The 18,315-nt window shown below is 41.6% G+C and overlaps 2 protein-coding genes across 12 annotated transcripts in view; one reads left to right on the plus strand and one right to left on the minus strand.

Annotated features, from left to right (window-relative positions):
- The window catches only part of slc5a10 (solute carrier family 5 member 10), a 23,757-nt gene continuing 5,442 nt past the window's right edge, over nucleotides 1-18,315 (minus strand). For 6 of the 8 annotated variants that reach the window (XM_028974780.1, XM_028974786.1, XM_028974783.1 and 3 more), the window contains 12 exons: nucleotides 16,840-16,899; nucleotides 16,562-16,666; nucleotides 15,016-15,121; nucleotides 14,827-14,907; nucleotides 14,338-14,543; nucleotides 13,238-13,373; nucleotides 2,073-2,180; nucleotides 1,513-1,663; nucleotides 1,243-1,411; nucleotides 522-737; nucleotides 365-443; nucleotides 1-279 (listed from right to left, as the gene is read on the minus strand). In XM_028974780.1, the coding sequence (XP_028830613.1) occupies nucleotides 80-279; nucleotides 365-443; nucleotides 522-737; nucleotides 1,243-1,411; nucleotides 1,513-1,663; nucleotides 2,073-2,180; nucleotides 13,238-13,373; nucleotides 14,338-14,543; nucleotides 14,827-14,907; nucleotides 15,016-15,121; nucleotides 16,562-16,666; nucleotides 16,840-16,899 (1,617 nt within the window). In that variant the 3' untranslated portion in view covers nucleotides 1-79. The remainder of the gene's footprint in view (nucleotides 280-364; nucleotides 444-521; nucleotides 738-1,242; nucleotides 1,412-1,512; nucleotides 1,664-2,072; nucleotides 2,181-13,237; nucleotides 13,374-14,337; nucleotides 14,544-14,826; nucleotides 14,908-15,015; nucleotides 15,122-16,561; nucleotides 16,667-16,839; nucleotides 16,900-18,315) is intronic. The other 2 variants (XM_028974781.1, XM_028974784.1) reach the window with 2 other exon arrangements.
- fam83gb (family with sequence similarity 83 member Gb) lies at nucleotides 2,964-14,780 on the plus strand. 4 transcript variants are annotated; one of them, XM_028974775.1, is made up of 7 exons: nucleotides 2,964-3,231; nucleotides 3,344-3,349; nucleotides 7,755-8,232; nucleotides 8,304-8,471; nucleotides 11,326-11,450; nucleotides 11,544-13,080; nucleotides 13,570-14,780. In XM_028974775.1, exons 3-7 carry the CDS (start codon nucleotides 7,771-7,773, stop codon nucleotides 14,038-14,040), a joined length of 2,763 nt encoding a protein of 920 aa, XP_028830608.1. In that variant the 5' UTR covers nucleotides 2,964-3,231; nucleotides 3,344-3,349; nucleotides 7,755-7,770; the 3' UTR covers nucleotides 14,041-14,780. The 4 variants fall into 4 exon arrangements, with proteins under 4 accessions (XP_028830608.1, XP_028830606.1, XP_028830609.1 ...); XM_028974773.1 differs by having other exon boundaries at nucleotides 2,964-3,349; XM_028974776.1 differs by having other exon boundaries at nucleotides 2,964-3,349; nucleotides 7,755-8,202.

Raw genomic sequence — 18,315 nt, forward strand, 5'->3', positions numbered from 1 at the left:
TAATATTGCCTCCAGATTTATTAAAAATAATGCTACAGCTAGTGAATTATGAACATAGGCCACGCCTCCTGCGAAGGGCTCAGGCATAGTAAGCATAAAAGAAAATGTTAACACACATGAGGATAATTGCATTCACACAACAGAAACGGGCCCAGAACGGGTCCTCCGTGGTGCTAGGAATCATGGGAACAGTGGCCCCGGTGGGGGCTCGGGACGGGTGTGGACTGCAGAACCTGGGAGTCCTCACACAGCGGCCTCTTCTGACTGAGTCTCCGCCCACTAGAGGAGAGAAGGAGGGATGGAAGGTGAACGAGTGATGGAGTGAATGATTTAACGAAGGAATGACTGGGCGAGAGAGGAATACCTCTTACTGTGGACACTTTCTGCAGAGGAAGATCTTGCTCTGAGGGATTATTCAGACTCCACCAGGTCAGATTCTGGATCTGAAAAACACAAATCACCCGAGTACTGTTAACTGTGTGTGTGTGTAACTGTGTGTGTTAGCTGTTGTGTTCTGTCACCTGCTCAGGGGGGGGTGGGGGTGTGAGTAGACTGATCACCATGACGACGGCCATGGTCAGCCCACACAGAATGATGGCGAAGTGCAGGTAGTGAACAGAGCGCAGCACAGAAGGGGCGAAGTCTTCCACACCGCAGCGTGGAGGCGGGTAGGCGAACTCCAGAACCATCCGTGTCACCCCGACTACGAGGCCCACCATCAGTCCCCAGAACGCACCCTTACACACACACACACACACACGCAGGAATGGTGTTACTGCTGAACATGACCTGGTCCACACACATGATCATGATACACTGGAGCCTTTTGACGGGCAGCAGTGGGGCCTAAGGGGTAAGTGGGGCCTCCTCGGGCACCTGTCATGGTGCCCACTGAGGTCCCCATGATGAAGGTACCGTCCCCACACACTGGTTCCCGGGAGCCTGTCATGGTGCCCACTGAGGTCCCCTTGAGGAAGGTACCGTCCCCACACACTGGTCCCCGGGAGCCTGTCATGGTGCCCACTGAGGTCCCCTTGAGGAAGGTACCGTCCCCACACACTGGTCCCCGGGAGCCTGTCATGGTGCCCACTGAGGTCCCCTTGAGGAAGGTACCATCCCCATACACTGGTCCCCGGGCTCCCCAAGGGTGATGGTTAAATACAGAGGGGACAATTCGTATGCTGTGCTGAGTGTTTCACAAATTTCACCATCACTTTCACTTTCTGTGTGTTTGTTACTTACAGCTTCGTTCGTCCTTTTCCAGAAAACAGCCAACACAAATATGGACGAAACGGGCGGGGCCAGGTAACTTGTAACTGACTGGATATAAACATACAGCTGGCCGCTGTTAGCACTCTGCAGGATTGGTATCCAGATGACACTAATAACCACCAGGATCACAGTGACGATTCTGCAGCACACACAGACACACACACACACACACACACACAGACACGCTGTAATGGATACGTGACTTGTAGAATCTGGAGAATCTTCATCATGGCAACTGACCTGCCAACCAGCAGCAGCTCTTTTTCACTGGCGCGGCGGCGGTGTTTTTTCCAGATGTCCATAGTGAAAAGGGTGGAGCTGCTATTGAAGATGGAGGTGAGTGATGACATCAGGGCGGCCATCATCACAGCAATCATCAACCCCCTTAGACCTGTAAGACACACACACACACACACACACACACACACAAACAGCATAATTCAAACACACTTCCCATCACTGTACATAATACAAACACACACATACAATCATCATCACAGAGCACAGAGCATCAAACACACACTCAATCATTGTGGGTCAGTAGTGGTTAAGGAAGCGGCCCCGTAATCAGAAGGTTGATGGTTTGAATCCCGATCCGCCAAGGTGCCACTGAGGTCCCCTTGATGAAGGTCCCGTCCCCACACACTGCTCCCCGGGTGCCTGTCATGGTGTCCACTGCTCAGCGAGGGTGATGGTTAAATACAGAGGACACGTTTCACCGTGTCACTGTTGCAGCTGTTCTGCAGTGTTTCACAATGACAATCACTTCACTTACAGTGAAAACACACAATTACACTTACCACTTGGCATGAGTTCGATGACCAGTTTAGGGAAAGCAATGTTGGAGCAACCCACCTCAGCTCCACACACTCTCATACACTCCTCAGGATCAACACATCCCACCGAGTCTGTAACACACACACACACACACACATTCCTCACACTTGGGTGGAGTCAGTTACATTAACACACTAACCATACAAAGAAAAAACACAAATCCACACACAGAGATGAACATTCTGGTCCTGCGAATTGGAGTGAGTATTTTCTTCACCAGTTTCTTACCACAGCAGCTCATCTGACCTTCCAAACGTGTGCAAAGTTCAACATCCATTCTCAACATTCACCTGCTGCATTAATGTTTCAGTATTTTACTGCTCAGAACCACCAGTCCTCCCTTTCTCAACATCACCTGCCATTTTCTATCTTGCTAAGTATCTCTGAGAAGGTCTAACCCAGAGCTTCTCGATTATACGCTCTGTTAGGAAGAAGTAACCCCCCACAGCCCATTGCGTCTCTTGCAATGGAATGTGTTTTTTAACGCTGTTACCATGATTCTGCCAATTATGGATGGTGTACTATTCATTTCCAGCATTTACCAGATGCCCTTATCCAGAGTGTCTTACAGTCAGTAATTACAGGGACAGTCCCCCTGGGGTTGGATCCTGGGACCTTCTAGTCTTTTGGTTCATATATATACTAAACCACTACCACCCTAGTCATAGTGAATATTGAAGCATCATCAGGGTCTGGTTCTTCAGTTGTATTACTGCAGGAAAGGTTTGAACTGGCATGAACAGATTGGTTTGAACATGTTCTTGACAGTGATTGATGGACGTGCCATGTTCTGCAGGTTATGGGGTATGAATGATGCCACTGTGACTGTTCACTGAACAGATGAAGAGACACGCGAGTTCAGTTCCCCATCAGCGGTAAACAAGCGCACAGCTGCGAAAAAAAAAGGAATAATATGTTGACACTGGCGCACCCATGAAGCTGGAATGTCGCAGAGGCAACAATGTGACGCAGTCACACAGAAAACCAGTGAAAGTGATCTGCTGTGTGACTGTGTGTGTGTGCTGAGGTGTGGTGTTGATCGGGAGTCTTGCGCTGCCTTTGTTGGACGTTACCTGTGCAGAACTGGGGAGCGAAGAAAGTCCCGAGTACACACTAAGAAAGGTACTTCCTGCCATTACTAGACACAGAAGACTGGAATGGAGCCAAAAGAACGTCTTGTCCACTAAATTTATAGAACCTTTCTGTCTTTTTCGCCTCTCTGACCTCGATTTAGATTCATGTAAGTATAGGATGTGTTCTGTGTTTGTATTTGTGCAGGTTTCATTAATTGGTTGATTCGTGCAGAATTTGTACTTTTTTTTGTAAAACTGATTAAATATAAACTGGTTTAGTGGAGTTTTTTTTTGTTGATAAAGTTATAGTACTGGACTAGTGTTGTATTATTATTATTGTCAAAGCCCATTGAGACATACTGTATGTGATTTTGGGCTATATAAGAAATAAATGTTGTTGTTGTTGTTGTTGTTATCAGTGTAGTTTTTGTAGTAACTAGTTTAGTGTAGTTTTTATTTGTTGATAAAGTTGTAGTACTGGTTAGTTCTGTATTTGTATAAGGGTAATCTGGTTTAGTGTAATTTTTATTTGTTGATAAAGTTATCGTACTGGTTAGTGCTGTATTTGTATCAGGGTAATCTGGTTTAGTGTAATTTTTATTTGTTGATATAGTTATAGTACTGGCTTAGTGCTGTATTTGTATCAGCGTAATCTGGTTTAGTGTAGCTTTTATTTGTTGATAAAATTATCGTACTGGTTAGTGCTGTATTTGTATGAGGGTAATCTGGTTTAGTGTAATTTTTATTTGTTGATAAAGTTATAGTACTGAAGTAGTTCTGTATTTGTATCAGGGTAATCTGGTTTAGTGTAATTTTATTTGTTGATAAAGTTGTAGTACTGGTTAGTTCTGTATTTGTATCAGGGTAATCTGGTTTAGTGTAGTTTTTATTTGTTGATAAAGTTATCGTACTGGTTAGTGCTGTATTTGTATCAGGGTAATCTGGTTTAGTGTAATTTTATTTGTTGATAAAATTATCGTACTGGTTAGTGCTGTATTTGTATGAGGGTAATCTGGTTTAGTGTAATTTGTATGTGCTGATAAAGTTATAGTACTGGATTAGTGCTGTATTTGTATCAGGGTAATCTGGTTTAGTGAAATTTTTATTTGTTGATAAAGTTATAGTACTGGTTAGTGCTGTATTTGTATCAGGGTAATCTGGTTTAGTGTAGTTTTTATTTGTTGATAAAATTATCGTACTGGTTAGTGCTGTATTTGTATGAGGGTAATCTGGTTTAGTGTAATTTGTATTTGCTGATAAAGTTATAGTACTGGATTAGTGCTGTATTTGTATCAGGGTAATCTGGTTTAGTGTAATTTTATTTTTGGATAAAGTTATAGTACTGAAGTAGTTCTGTATTTGTATCAGGGTAATCTGGTTTAGTGTAATTTTTATTTGTTGATAAAATTATCGTACTGGTTAGTGCTGTATTTGTATCAGGGTAATCTGGTTTAGTGTAATTTTATTTGTTGATAAAGTTATCGTACTGGTTAGTGCTGTATTTGTATCAGGGTAATCTGGTTTAGTGAAATTTTTATTTGTTGATAAAGTTATAGTACTGGTTAGTGCTGTATTTGTATCAGGGTAATCTGGTTTAGTGTAATTTTATTTGTTGATAAAGTTATCGTACTGGATTAGTGCTGTATTTGTATCAGGGTAATCTGGTTTAGTGTCATTTTATTTGTTGATAAAGTTATCGTACTGGTTAGTGCTGTATTTGTATCAGGGTAATCTGGTTTAGTGTCATTTTATTTGTTGATAAAGTTATCGTACTGGTTAGTTCTGTATTTGTATCAGCGTAATCTGGTTTAGTGTAGCTTTTATTTGTTGATAAAATTATCGTACTGGTTAGTGCTGTATTTGTATGAGGGTAATCTGGTTTAGTGTAATTTTATTTGTTGATAAAGTTGTAGTACTGGTTAGTTCTGTATTTGTATCAGGGTAATCTGGTTTAGTGTAGTTTTTATTTGTTGATAAAGTTATCGTACTGGTTAGTGCTGTATTTGTATCAGGGTAATCTGGTTTAGTGTAATTTTTATTTGTTGATAAAGTTATAGTACTGGTTAGTGCTGTATTTGTATCAGGGTAATCTGGTTTAGTGTAATTTTTATTTGTTGATAAAGTTATCGTACTGGTTAGTGCTGTATTTGTATCAGGGTAATCTGGTTTAGTGTAATTTTTATTTGTTGATATAGTTATAGTACTGGCTTAGTGCTGTATTTGTATCAGCGTAATCTGGTTTAGTGTAGCTTTTATTTGTTGATAAAATTATCGTACTGGTTAGTGCTGTATTTGTATGAGGGTAATCTGGTTTAGTGTAATTTTTATTTGTTGATAAAGTTATAGTACTGAAGTAGTTCTGTATTTGTATCAGGGTAATCTGGTTTAGTGTAATTTTATTTGTTGATAAAGTTGTAGTACTGGTTAGTTCTGTATTTGTATCAGGGTAATCTGGTTTAGTGTAGTTTTTATTTGTTGATAAAGTTATCGTACTGGTTAGTGCTGTATTTGTATCAGGGTAATCTGGTTTAGTGTAATTTTATTTGTTGATAAAATTATCGTACTGGTTAGTGCTGTATTTGTATGAGGGTAATCTGGTTTAGTGTAATTTGTATGTGCTGATAAAGTTATAGTACTGGATTAGTGCTGTATTTGTATCAGGGTAATCTGGTTTAGTGAAATTTTTATTTGTTGATAAAGTTATAGTACTGGTTAGTGCTGTATTTGTATCAGGGTAATCTGGTTTAGTGTAGTTTTTATTTGTTGATAAAATTATCGTACTGGTTAGTGCTGTATTTGTATGAGGGTAATCTGGTTTAGTGTAATTTGTATTTGCTGATAAAGTTATAGTACTGGATTAGTGCTGTATTTGTATCAGGGTAATCTGGTTTAGTGTAATTTTATTTTTGGATAAAGTTATAGTACTGAAGTAGTTCTGTATTTGTATCAGGGTAATCTGGTTTAGTGAAATTTTTATTTGTTGATAAAGTTATAGTACTGGTTAGTGCTGTATTTGTATCAGGGTAATCTGGTTTAGTGTAATTTTATTTGTTGATAAAGTTATCGTACTGGATTAGTGCTGTATTTGTATCAGGGTAATCTGGTTTAGTGTCATTTTATTTGTTGATAAAGTTATAGTACTGGTTAGTGCTGTATTTGTATCAGGGTAATCTGGTTTAGTGTCATTTTATTTGTTGATAAAGTTATCGTACTGGTTAGTGCTGTATTTGTATCAGGGTAATCTGGTTTAGTGTCATTTTATTTGTTGATAAAGTTATCGTACTGGTTAGTTCTGTATTTGTATCAGCGTAATCTGGTTTAGTGTAGCTTTATTTGTTGATAAAATTATCGTACTGGTTAGTGCTGTATTTGTATGAGGGTAATCTGGTTTAGTGTAATTTTATTTGTTGATAAAGTTGTAGTACTGGTTAGTTCTGTATTTGTATCAGGGTAATCTGGTTTAGTGTAGTTTTTATTTGTTGATAAAGTTATCGTACTGGTTAGTGCTGTATTTGTATCAGGGTAATCTGGTTTAGTGTAATTTTATTTGTTGATAAAATTATCGTACTGGTTAGTGCTGTATTTGTATCAGGGTAATCTGGTTTAGTGTAATTTTATTTGTTGATAAAGTTATCGTACTGGTTAGTTCTGTATTTGTATAAGGGTAATCTGGTTTAGTGTAATTTTTATTTGTTGATAAAGTTATAGTACTGAAGTAGTTCTGTATTTGTATCAGTGTAATCTGGTTTAGTGTAATTTTTATTTGTTGATAAAGTTATAGTACTGGATTAGTGCTGTATTTGTATCAGGGTAATCTGGTTTAGTGTAATTTTATTTGTTGATAAAGTTATAGTACTGGTTAGTGCTGTATTTGTATCAGGGTAATCTGGTTTAGTGTAATTTTTATTTGTTGATAAAATTATCGTACTGGTTAGTGCTGTATTTGTATCAGGGTAATCTGGTTTAGTGTAATTTTATTTGTCGATAAAGTTATAGTACTGGCATAGTGCTGTATTTGTATCAGCGTAATCTGGTTTAGTGTAGTTTTTATTTGTTGATAAAATTATCGTACTGGTTAGTGCTGTATTTGTATCAGGGTAATCTGGTTTAGTGTAATTTTATTTGTTGATAAAGTTATCGTACTGGTTAGTGCTGTATTTGTATCAGGGTAATCTGGTTTAGTGTAATTTTATTTGTTGATAAAGTTATAGTACTGGTTAGTGCTGTATTTGTATCAGGGTAATCTGGTTTAGTGTAGTTTTTATTTGTTGATAAAATTATCGTACTGGTTAGTGCTGTATTTGTATCAGGGTAATCTGGTTTAGTGTAATTTTATTTGTTGATAAAGTTATCGTACTGGTTAGTGCTGTATTTGTATAAGGGTAATCTGGTTTAGTGTAATTTTATTTGTTGATAAAGTTATAGTACTGAAGTAGTTCTGTATTTGTATCAGTGTAATCTGGTTTAGTGTAGTTTTGGCTTATTTCTGTACTGAAGTATGACTAGTTCAGTGTAGTTTTTAGTACTGGTTTAATGTCATATATTTAATACAAATTTAATTTTATATTGCAGCACAATCTTTGGCAGCATGGCGCTCTCACAGGTTCAGTGCTTGGATGACAACCATGTCAACTGGCGTGTCAGCGAGACCAAGCCTGAATTCTTCTACAGTGAGGAGCAGCGGCTTGCACTGGAGACTCTCATTACAGGGGGACGTGAGGCCTTTCACAGCTACCTCACTGAGCACAAGCTCCGACACTTCCTGTCAGATGCTGAGCTGGAGGAACTGTCCCACTCTGTGGAACAGTACAGGCCAGGTTCGGAGCATCGGGTGGAGCCTGTGATGGAGGCGAACAAGGAGGATGGACAAGTCTCGTTGCAGTACTGGCCTGACCGCTCAGATGTGTCCTGTCCCGATCTGGACCTTGGGTGGCCTGACACAGCCTCCTACCGAGGAGTCACACGGGTCAATGTGTACACACAGCCGCCAGCAAGTGGACAGATGCACATTAAAGAGGTGGTGAGGAAGACCATCGCACAGGCGCAGAAGGTAGGCAGCTGAGTGGTGAGACACCACAGGGTTTTCAGCCATTTTTCATCTGTTTGTGTGTGTTTGTGTAGGTGATAGCAATTGTAATGGACATGTTCACTGATGTGGACATCTTCAAAGACCTGCTGGATGCTGGATTTAAGAGGAAAGTGGCAGTTTACATCATCATGGAAATGTCAACTGTACCACATTTTATCAGCATGTGTGAGAGAGCAGCTATGCACAGAGAACACCTGAAGGTTTGTGTGTGTGTGTGTGTGTGTGTGTGTATACATATAACTTATACGTATGACAAAACAAGCTTCATAATTTAATATATCATGATAAAGTAAAGTGAAAAAGTGAAGTGATTGTCACTTGTGATGCACAGCACACGGTGCACACAGTGAAATTTGTCCTCTGCATTTAACCCATCACCCTGAGTGAGCAGTGGGCAGCCATGACAGGCGCCCGGAGAGCAGTGTGTGGTGACGGCGGATCGGGATTCAAACCGGCAACATTCTGATTACGGGGCTGCTTCCTTAACCGCTAGGCCACCACTGGCCCAACTGAGACAAATAAATACTATATATGTTGGACATTACAGCAAATAACAGTACTCAGTATACAGTATGTGTTACTGAACACTCCAGTGAATAACAGTACTCCGTATACAGTATGTGTTACAGGATGCTACAGTGAATAACAGTACTCAGTATACAGTATGTGTTACTGAACACTCCAGTGAATAACAGTACTCCGTATACAGTATGTGTTACAGGACACTCCAGTGAATAACAGTACTCCATATACAGTATGTGTTACAGGATGCTACAGTGAATAACAGTACTCCGTATACAGTATGTGTTACTGGACACTCCAGCAAGTTACAGTACTCCATATACAGTATGTGTTACAGGATGCTACAGTGAATAACAGTACTCAGTATACAGTATGTGTTACTGAACACTCCAGTGAATAACAGTACTCCGTATACAGTATGTGTAGCTGGACATTACAGAAAATAACTGTTCTCAGCTATTTGGACTGTATACTGAAAACTGTTACTCAGTCTTCTCTGACAGTTATGACATGAGTTACACTACATCTCACCATATCTGTTCCGTGAATGCAGTAAAAATGATTTTTAGCTGCTCATGCCAGGTCAGCACACATGATAAATTACACCTTTTACATTCTTATAAGGCCAGTAGATAAATCGTTGAATGAGTATCACAAAATAAAGTGTTTTTTTCTTACATTCATAATCGTAATCACAAGATGGTCAATTGAACAGACCTGTCCCCTTAAATGTCCCAAAACTTTTTGAAGTTGAGAAAGAAAAACCCACAAACTGACTATGAATAAGATAGCGAAAGTAGCAAAAAAAATCACTGGAAAAAGCACAAATTATGTGACATGTTTCCCCTCTTGTTCGCTCCTTCCCTCCAACATGTTTTTGTGCAGATGAAAGTGAAAGTGATTGTCATTGTGAAACACAGCACAGTACACGGTGCACACAACAAAATGTGTACTCTGATTTTAACCCATCACCCTTAGTGAGCCATGGGCAGCCATGAAAGGTGCCTGGGCAGTAGTGTGTGGGGACGGTACTCGGTTTCACCTTGGTGCCATTTGAATTGGTTTCCTTACCTGCTAGGTCACCACTGCCCCACATCCCCACTCCCCAACATATGCCCATCTTAAGCAGGGAAGAGCAAAATGAGAGGGAGCTTAGAGGAAGCAGTGAATCTCTCTTCAAAATCTCTCTGTGAGATGCATTCCTTTATTTAACCATGCCAACCCTTTTTTAGTTTTGTTCAAATTGATGATAGTGTAATGTTTAGGTTTTAATATATGTTATATACGACATCCAGTGAAGGTAAATGTTATGTTTTTTTAGTTGTAATCTGATGGGATTACATATACTGTATATACATATTGAGGAAGTGAAAAATGCAGTTAAGGAAGCAGCCAGTTCGAATCCCGAGGTGCCACTGAGCAAAGCACCGTCCCCACATACTACTCCCCGGGTGCCTGTCATGGTGCCCACTGCTCACCAAGGGTGATGGTTTAAAAGCAGAGGACACATTTTGTTGTTTGCACCGTGTGCTGTGCTTCAGTGTACCACAATGACAATCACTTCACAGTAAAAGCGATTCATGGTAAATCCTGTCGCTTTCAGTGCTTTGATTAAGTTTCTAGCTAGGTCACATCATGAAGAACTGCACAGGCTGATTTTGCAGGGAAGCACCATGATTGACTACCGATCATCAGCAGTGAAGCTGGTTTTTATGGGAAAACGGCATTAAAAGTTGGTGAAAGGGAAAAAAACAGAAAATTAGTAGATTAATTAGTCCAAAACACACATGTACACACACTCTCAGAAATACACACTCAAATTTACATTGAAGCAGAAAATAAAAACAAGAAAATTATAATAAGTACACTCACTGTGTCTGTGTGCATTTGCTTAACCATTCAATACACTAAACAGGGTGTGGTTCTGCACACACACACACACACACACAAACCTGATTAACCTGAACTAAGTGCCTGGGGCAGATGCCTTTTAATTTTATTTGAGGGTGTGTGTATATATAAACGTGTCTCCTATTTTAATGATTTCAATGTTGTGTTAAGAAGGTTGTGATACAATCATAGATCTACATTAATTATTACTATGACATGTAACATGCCTTAATTTGAACAATAACTAGTCTTTAATGCAGACTTCCATTATGCAAGACAGGCAAGGACAATGCAAGATGTTAAACCAGCTATTAAAAAATCCATAATCTAAGTCATAGGTTGGGGACATATCAAGACCTAAAATGCTTGTATCTATTTCATGCAGGATAGACTAATTTAATACTTCCCATCCCACAGCTGCAACCTATTCAACTGAAACCTCAGCTACACTTTTGACAAACACAAAGAAGAGAGATAACTCCACTTCAGTTCTGATAAATGCCACTACAGGACTTCTATTGGTATATAAGGCAGTCTATCCAACTAACAGCACTGATTATTACAGCCAGCTATGTTCTAGCAGATACAAATGTTAAAATGGCTCGGGGAACCCTGTGATTATATATATCTGTTCACTTACAGTACCTGCGTGTTCGCTGTATTGGTGGAGCAGAGTTCTATACACGGTCTGCACAGAAGGTGCAAGGAACCTTGGGACAGAGGTTTATGTTTGTGGATGGAGACAGAGCAGTGTCTGGATCCTACAGGTTAGTATGTCAGTGTGTTCTGTGTGTGTGTTCTGTACAGCAACGCTACAGTGTCTAATGGTGTGTGTTTGCATGCATTTATGTACCTTGTAGCTTTACATGGAAGGCGTCCCGTCTGGACAGGAACCTCATCACTGTTATGACTGGTCAAGCAGTGGAGACATTTGACAGACAGTTCCGTGAGCTTTACCTGACTTCACGAGGGGTCAACCTTTCAAAGATGACATTGGCTGACCCACCTGAGCCAGACCCTACCCCCATTCCTGCTCCAACCCCTGTTCCCTCAGTAGCTGTTGCAAGGAAACTTATCAATCCTAAATACTCTTTAGTAACTGCAGACACAGCCAGTCGAACATCTTCTGATAAGGCAAGTGCCAAGAACAGCACCAATCACATCCCAGTCCCTGAGATGCAAGTTGTTAAGCAGCAGAAGGAGCCAGCAGAGACCACCCACATGCATCCAGGGCTTCTGGGACTGCCAAAGGCAGAGCTCATATCTTACCTGCCCATTTGGCCTGAGCCAGATCCACCTAGTGATGTCATTGGTTTCATCAATATCCGTGATGTGAGTCGTCCTGCCCCTGCACACCTGATGAGGTCAGAACTTGCTGAGACATCACAGGCCATTCGTTTCACTCAGCTGCTGCCTGAAGCCCAACAAGATACCAAACGCACGCATACCGACCAACAAGATACCCAACGCATGCATACCGGCCAACAAGAAACCCTACACACTCATACCGGCCAACAAAATACCCAACACATGCATACGGGCCAACAAGATACCCAACACACTCATACCGACCAACAAGAAACCCTACACACTCATACTGGCCAACAAAATACCCAACACACGCATACCGGCCAACAAGAAACCCAACACACTCATGCCGACCAACAAAATACCCAACACATGCATACTGGCCAACAAAATACCCAACACACGCATATGGGCCAACAAGATACCCTACACACCCATACAAGCCAACAAGGTAACAATCACATGTATACCAGCCAACAAGATAGCCAACACGAGCATGCCAATCAAAGATTATTCCAACCAACATGCACTGCCAAACAAATTATCCAGCAAACCTATGCTGACACCCAACACACAAATACTGATCAAGAAACTCCTGAACACATACATCCTGATAAAAACCCTTCCCAACACACCAACACAGAAGCGCAGTCTGAGTCCCCTGCACCCCCAAAGCCCAAACCCCGCACCCTGAGGCTGCACTTCACCCAGTCACAAGGAGATGTGGATGTTTGTGTAATACCTGTGCAGGACATTCAGACACTACCAGCATTCATCCCACCCTCACAACCAAGCACTGACCAATCAAAACCACTCTCCATTCCTTCTGATAACCATGGCAACAACACAGGTGGCACATCAGCACTAAATGATGGTGACTCAGTAGGGTCGACCCAGTCAGATGAGTACTATGAGTGCCGGGAGACCCTGCTGTTTAATGTCCAGGACACAGGTTCTGGTCACTATGGTGACAGAAGACTTCACAGTGATGGACTTAACCTCATGGCTCGGTTCTCCCAGTCATTGCTGGACCTCCGACAACAAAACACAGAACCAGTGGAAAGGCAGAACCCTCGTAAAAGAGAGCAGGTAAGAGCAGCATCAGAAGGGAGAAGATGGTTGTTTGGTTACACGCATGTGTTCAGTTTTCCAGATGCTGTTAGAACACAGCTTGCTTTTTTTCCATTGTAGTTGGCAGGGTCCAGCCTGTTTAGACAACTGAGTATCTGTGTGAGTGTGTGTGTACCTGGGTATAAGGCTCGGCTGATCATGCCAGGTAGAACAATGAAGACCATGGGCAGCATCTTCAGATAGCTGGCGAAAATGGAGGCTCCTTTAGCATGACTGAGGTTCTTCGCTGACAGAGAGCGCTGAACAATCACCTGCAGAAAGAACAAAAAGAAACTAGTCAAGATCAGAGAACACAGGTTTGCTGACCCAATTGCCAGGCATCATCTAACCCCAGAGTTCCTGTCTGATTCAAACACCGTTAAGGTGATCAAAGACACAGAAGGATGAACTTGTTTTCAGTGTCTAAACACTCACAGCTGATTCTGTCTCCTCCTCCCTCTCCTGCAGCTCTACCTGTCTGCATCCAGATCACCTGTGAGAGAGGCTCATGGAAGAATGGGTGGGGCCAAAGTGGCGATAGCAAATCCTGTTACTTTCCATGGTGCTAAGTCTAGAGGTGGAGCCTACTGGCAAGACAGACTGTTCACCCCCAAGAGGCCACAAAGTGGACGAGAATCCCCACCCACAATGCAGACCCGGGCTGGCCGCTCACCGATACGACACAGCCCCGGCCCTGCGATTATGCAGTACCGCACACATATGCACGTGTCACACACACACTCACCCTCCCGCACACAGCTGCACACACACTCCCCCTCCCCTGCTCACACACACCTGCATGCTCACTCACACTCAGAAAGCAGCACACCATTTGGAATCCCCTTCTCCAAGCTCTCACAGATCAGGAACCTGAGAGCAAAGGTCATGGGGTCAGCTGGAGGTGCTGCAGGTGGCCAAGCCCCGGGTGGAAGGATTTGAGCTAGTGATGTCATTAGTGTAAATTTACAGTAAATGTACAGTCTTTAATGTGAACTGATTAAGAAATCACGTGACATGTTCCATTCCCTGATTATATGAAAGAAACCATGGCATAGCCCCGCCCCCCTCCACATTGGTCAAGTTACAACTTCCAATTAAAAATGGGACAGTTGGGTTGAGAGTGGTGAAACGTTTCTAAACATCAATAAAATGTCCATGACCATTAGCATGTGGGTGTTTACTGTTCACTGTTTAGTGTATGTTGGGCGTTGTGTGTGTGTTTGTGTGTGTGTCTACCTGGTCTGTACACCAGTACCAGGTGGCGAGGATGGTAAGTCCCAGAGTCATCCCAGGCCAGGGAAGATCTCCGTGGGTGGCATCTCTGAACAGATGCATGGCATCGGGGCGTGGCAGGTGACAGGTGGTGTTGGGGATGATCTTAGAAGGTACAGCCGCCAGATATGCCTGTTCCAGATTGGTGTAGCCACCAATCTTGTTGAAAGCTGCAACACACAACAACACACATCAGGCTTTTTACCTCTATGGACCTCAGTTACAGTAAAGCACTGTATTGATTGCATTACTGATGTGAGCAGGCCCATGCTGATGATCATTTTCATTATTAGTTACTGATACTACAGATTAATTATTTTGAATGCCACTGTTGGGTTGTTAGGTCTTGAGTTCACTAATTCCTGCATTTCCCTCTGGAACCAATAAAGTATCTGTCTATATATTTATTTATCTGTCTGTCTGTCTGTCTATCTAATCAAGTTATAAGCTCACCTGTAATAGTGAGGATGACTGCGCCTATAATCATGACGAAGGTTTGCAGAGTGTCTGTGTAGATAACAGCAGCCAGTCCACCTGTGAACATGAAGAGTTTACCACAAACTTACACACACATATGCATTCTCTATCTCTCTCTCTCTCTCTCTCTCTCTCTCTCACACACACACACACACACACACTCACCTGCTATTGTGTACAGGGCAGTGACCAGCAGCATCAGTACAGTGGACAGGTAAAGGTTCCAACCCAAACACACCTGGACAAACAAGGCCCCGGAGTACAGGTCTGTCTACACACAATCATTACAGTTGATTTTCAGTCGCTAACTTGCATTTACTGCACTACATATTGTACTACACACCTACATCTCAAAAACGTCAATACACATTTCTCTACACACTTTATCCACACTCATATAACATGTATATAGCTGAAATGACAGTAAAGCTCAACCTCAACTTCAAAAGCTCAGAGACAGAATTGTGGCACACATATGGCCAAGGTTACAAAAAATTATACTGAACTTAAGATTCCTAAGAGCACAGTGGCCTCCATGATCCTTAAATGGAAGACGACAAGAGCTGGCCGTCCGGCCAAACGGATCTATCAGGGGAGAAGAGCCTTGGCGAGAGAGTCAGGCTTTATGGCAGAGTTGTGACGGAAGCCTCTCCTCAGTGCAGGACACAACACTCTACTGTTTTACTGTCTAATGTCCCCCATACGATGATGAGGGATTTGTGTGAAAAACCTGTACCGTCGTTCCCAAAAAGACTTGTGGCTAGATTAAAACTGAAAGTGAAGTGAAACCTATGCAGCACAGCACACGACGAAATGTGTCCTCTGCTTTTAATTTATGACCCTTAGTGAGCAGTGGGCAGCCGTGACAGGTGCCCGGGGAGCAGTGTGTGGGGACGGTGCTTTGCTCAGTGACACCTTGAGGGATCGGGATTCGAACCAGCAACCTTATGATTACAGGGCCGCTTCCCTCGGTTGCTTCTACTAAATACTTATGACCATGTGATATTTCAGTTAATAAATCTGCAAAAGTGTAAACAATTCTGTGTTTTTTCTGTCAATATGGGTGCTGTGTGCACGTTAATGAGGAAAATCATTAACTGCAATATAACAAAGAGTGAAAAATTTGAGGGCGTCTGAATACTGTCCGTACCCACTGTATGTACTCTTGTGCCTCACCATTGTCCTCTCCGTTTCTCACTCTACCTGCACCTCTCCTTCCATCTGTTCTTCTCTCCAGACCCCGTTACTCTCGCTTGGCCAGACATTACTTGTCTTTTTGTTCTGTTTCTTCACCAAACTAAATCTGATTAAGACTGATTCTATACTGTATCTAATTTTTGGGATATTGGGTTTTATATTCTGCTATATTATAGTGGCATTCTGCAAATGCCACTGAGGTCCCCTTGATCTCGGTAACGTCCCCCCACACTGCTCCCCTTGCGCCTGTCATGGTGCCCACTGTCACCAAGGTTGATGGTTAAATACAGAGGACACGTTTCACCGTGTCACTGTATGCTGTGCTGTGCATAACTTGTGTGTTTTCTGACTGCATACCTAGGGTTCGAGATTTAGCATACACCCTACAACAGACTGGACAAAGGGGTGTTAGCGACTGAAAAAAATAGATTATTCTCATCAATAATCCAACAACAAAAATGACTTACTGAACAAGTGTGTGTATGTGTGTGTGTGTGTGTCTGTGTGTACTTACTGATATCTTTGTAAATACAGACAGCATGAGAGAAAGAGCTGAAAGATACATTCGGATTCTCTCTCCACCAAAACGCCGTCCCAGATACTCTGGCATGGTGACAATCTATATAAGCACACACATATTGTCTTATTGGATATTAATTCTTTTTTTATTCAGGAATACCACAATGCACACAACTTTGGGATGGAATAAATCCTACATTATATGATTCATCCATTTATAAGATGTGTAATCTTTGTGTAATGTGTGTAGATTGTGTGTATTTGTACACATACCCCGGATGAGACGTACACGGGGACGAAAACCCAGGCCAGAGCCAGGAGCACATAAGTAGCCTGAGAAGTGGACAGAGAGCTTTGTTATGTGTTCTTTTTATATATTATACTGAAGAAAATCATCATCGAGTTTTATTAAGTCAAATAATACATCTGCAAGAGGGATACATTTCAAGGCTATTTACACGGGATATTTGAAAGAGACAGCATGTTAGTGCGCCTCTGAGGGAGCCTAATGTTTTACTCCTTAATCGCTCATTAACATTATATTGTTCATTAAAATTTTATAATTCCTAAACTGTCATTTTTATCTTATATTTTTTTTTTATTGGCTCAATTCACAAAAAATGAATTAGTTACCACTTTATTTCTATTTTTGTATTTCATTCAAATTATGTGAACATTTAGGTCAACATTTAAAAAACCATGAGCTGGTTAAATTGGTAACTAGTTTTAACGCCAACAACGGCCGACCTATCATATTTCACTCTGGATATGTCATGATCCGGTCCAGAAGGGGCTGCTTCGGGTCCAGGATTCAAGTTTCCTGATTGTCCTCATCTGTATGATTGTATAAAGCTGCCCTGTTCGTCCCTGTTCGCTGTCGGGTTACGTGATGTTTCCCCTGTCCTGTTCACCATTGATGTCTGCTCACTAAGGGTGATGGTTAAATACAGAGGACACGTTTCAATGTGTTTCAATTTTCACTGAAGAGGCCCAAAAGATCTGAACTTAACCTTCTTACTAATCATTCTGTTGGTTTGAATTAAGAACAATTGCAGAAAGCAAGGGCATTGATGATGGAAAAACTTGAAAGCTTGATGGAGAAGACGTTCTCCTTGAGGAGAACATCATTTGTAAAGAACCAACCTCTAGTGTCAGTAATCATTTTTTGATTTTGCTTTCCATTGGAATTGAAGGTCTCAAAGTGGTTTGCTCTGTCTCGTTTTTTTGGTTTTTCTGGATATATCATGACTGCCCACAGGCTTGTGCTGAGTTCTTCCAAGTCCACATTCCTTACATCACTGGACAATCACACCTGAAAATGTACCGATCCATGGAAAATCGGCATGGATGGGTCTGATAATCATTTGTCTTTGGAAATATTGGAAATGGGCAAATGGTTGTGGTTGAAAAAAGCGGTCGATACGATATACGAAAGGCGAACATCAGTGAGAAATAAATCATCAAAAAGCAGGCAGCACCCAAGATGGCTGCCCGGGTTTTATGACTGTTCGGGTCACTTTACAGCATTTACCAGATGCCCTTATCCAGAGCGCTTAGTCAGTAGTTACAGGGACAGTCCCCCCCTGGAGACACTCAGGGTTAAGTGTCCTGCTCAAGTGGGATCTTGGGTCTTCTGGTTCATAGGCGAGTGAGTTACCCGCTAGGCTACTAGCACCCCAACTTGGAACATTAAATAGACACAATGAGTCTGCTTGTTGGCCTAACCGGGCATGTTTACTTAGAACCCAG

The sequence above is a fragment of the Denticeps clupeoides genome, chromosome 3, assembly GCF_900700375.1.
Source record: "Denticeps clupeoides chromosome 3, fDenClu1.1, whole genome shotgun sequence".
NCBI classification, from domain to species: Eukaryota; Metazoa; Chordata; class Actinopteri; order Clupeiformes; family Denticipitidae; genus Denticeps; species Denticeps clupeoides.

Bases quoted from the DNA above. Each gene is read 5' to 3' on its own strand.
- fam83gb (XM_028974773.1), top strand. From the start codon at position 7,771: ATGGCGCTCTCACAGGTTCAGTGCTTGGATGACAACCATGTCAACTGG. The intron at 11,451-11,543 runs GTTAGTATGTCA...TGTACCTTGTAG, and splicing joins GCAGTGTCTGGATCCTACAG to CTTTACATGGAAGGCGTCCC. The intron at 13,081-13,569 runs GTAAGAGCAGCA...CCTCTCCTGCAG, and splicing joins ACCCTCGTAAAAGAGAGCAG to CTCTACCTGTCTGCATCCAG.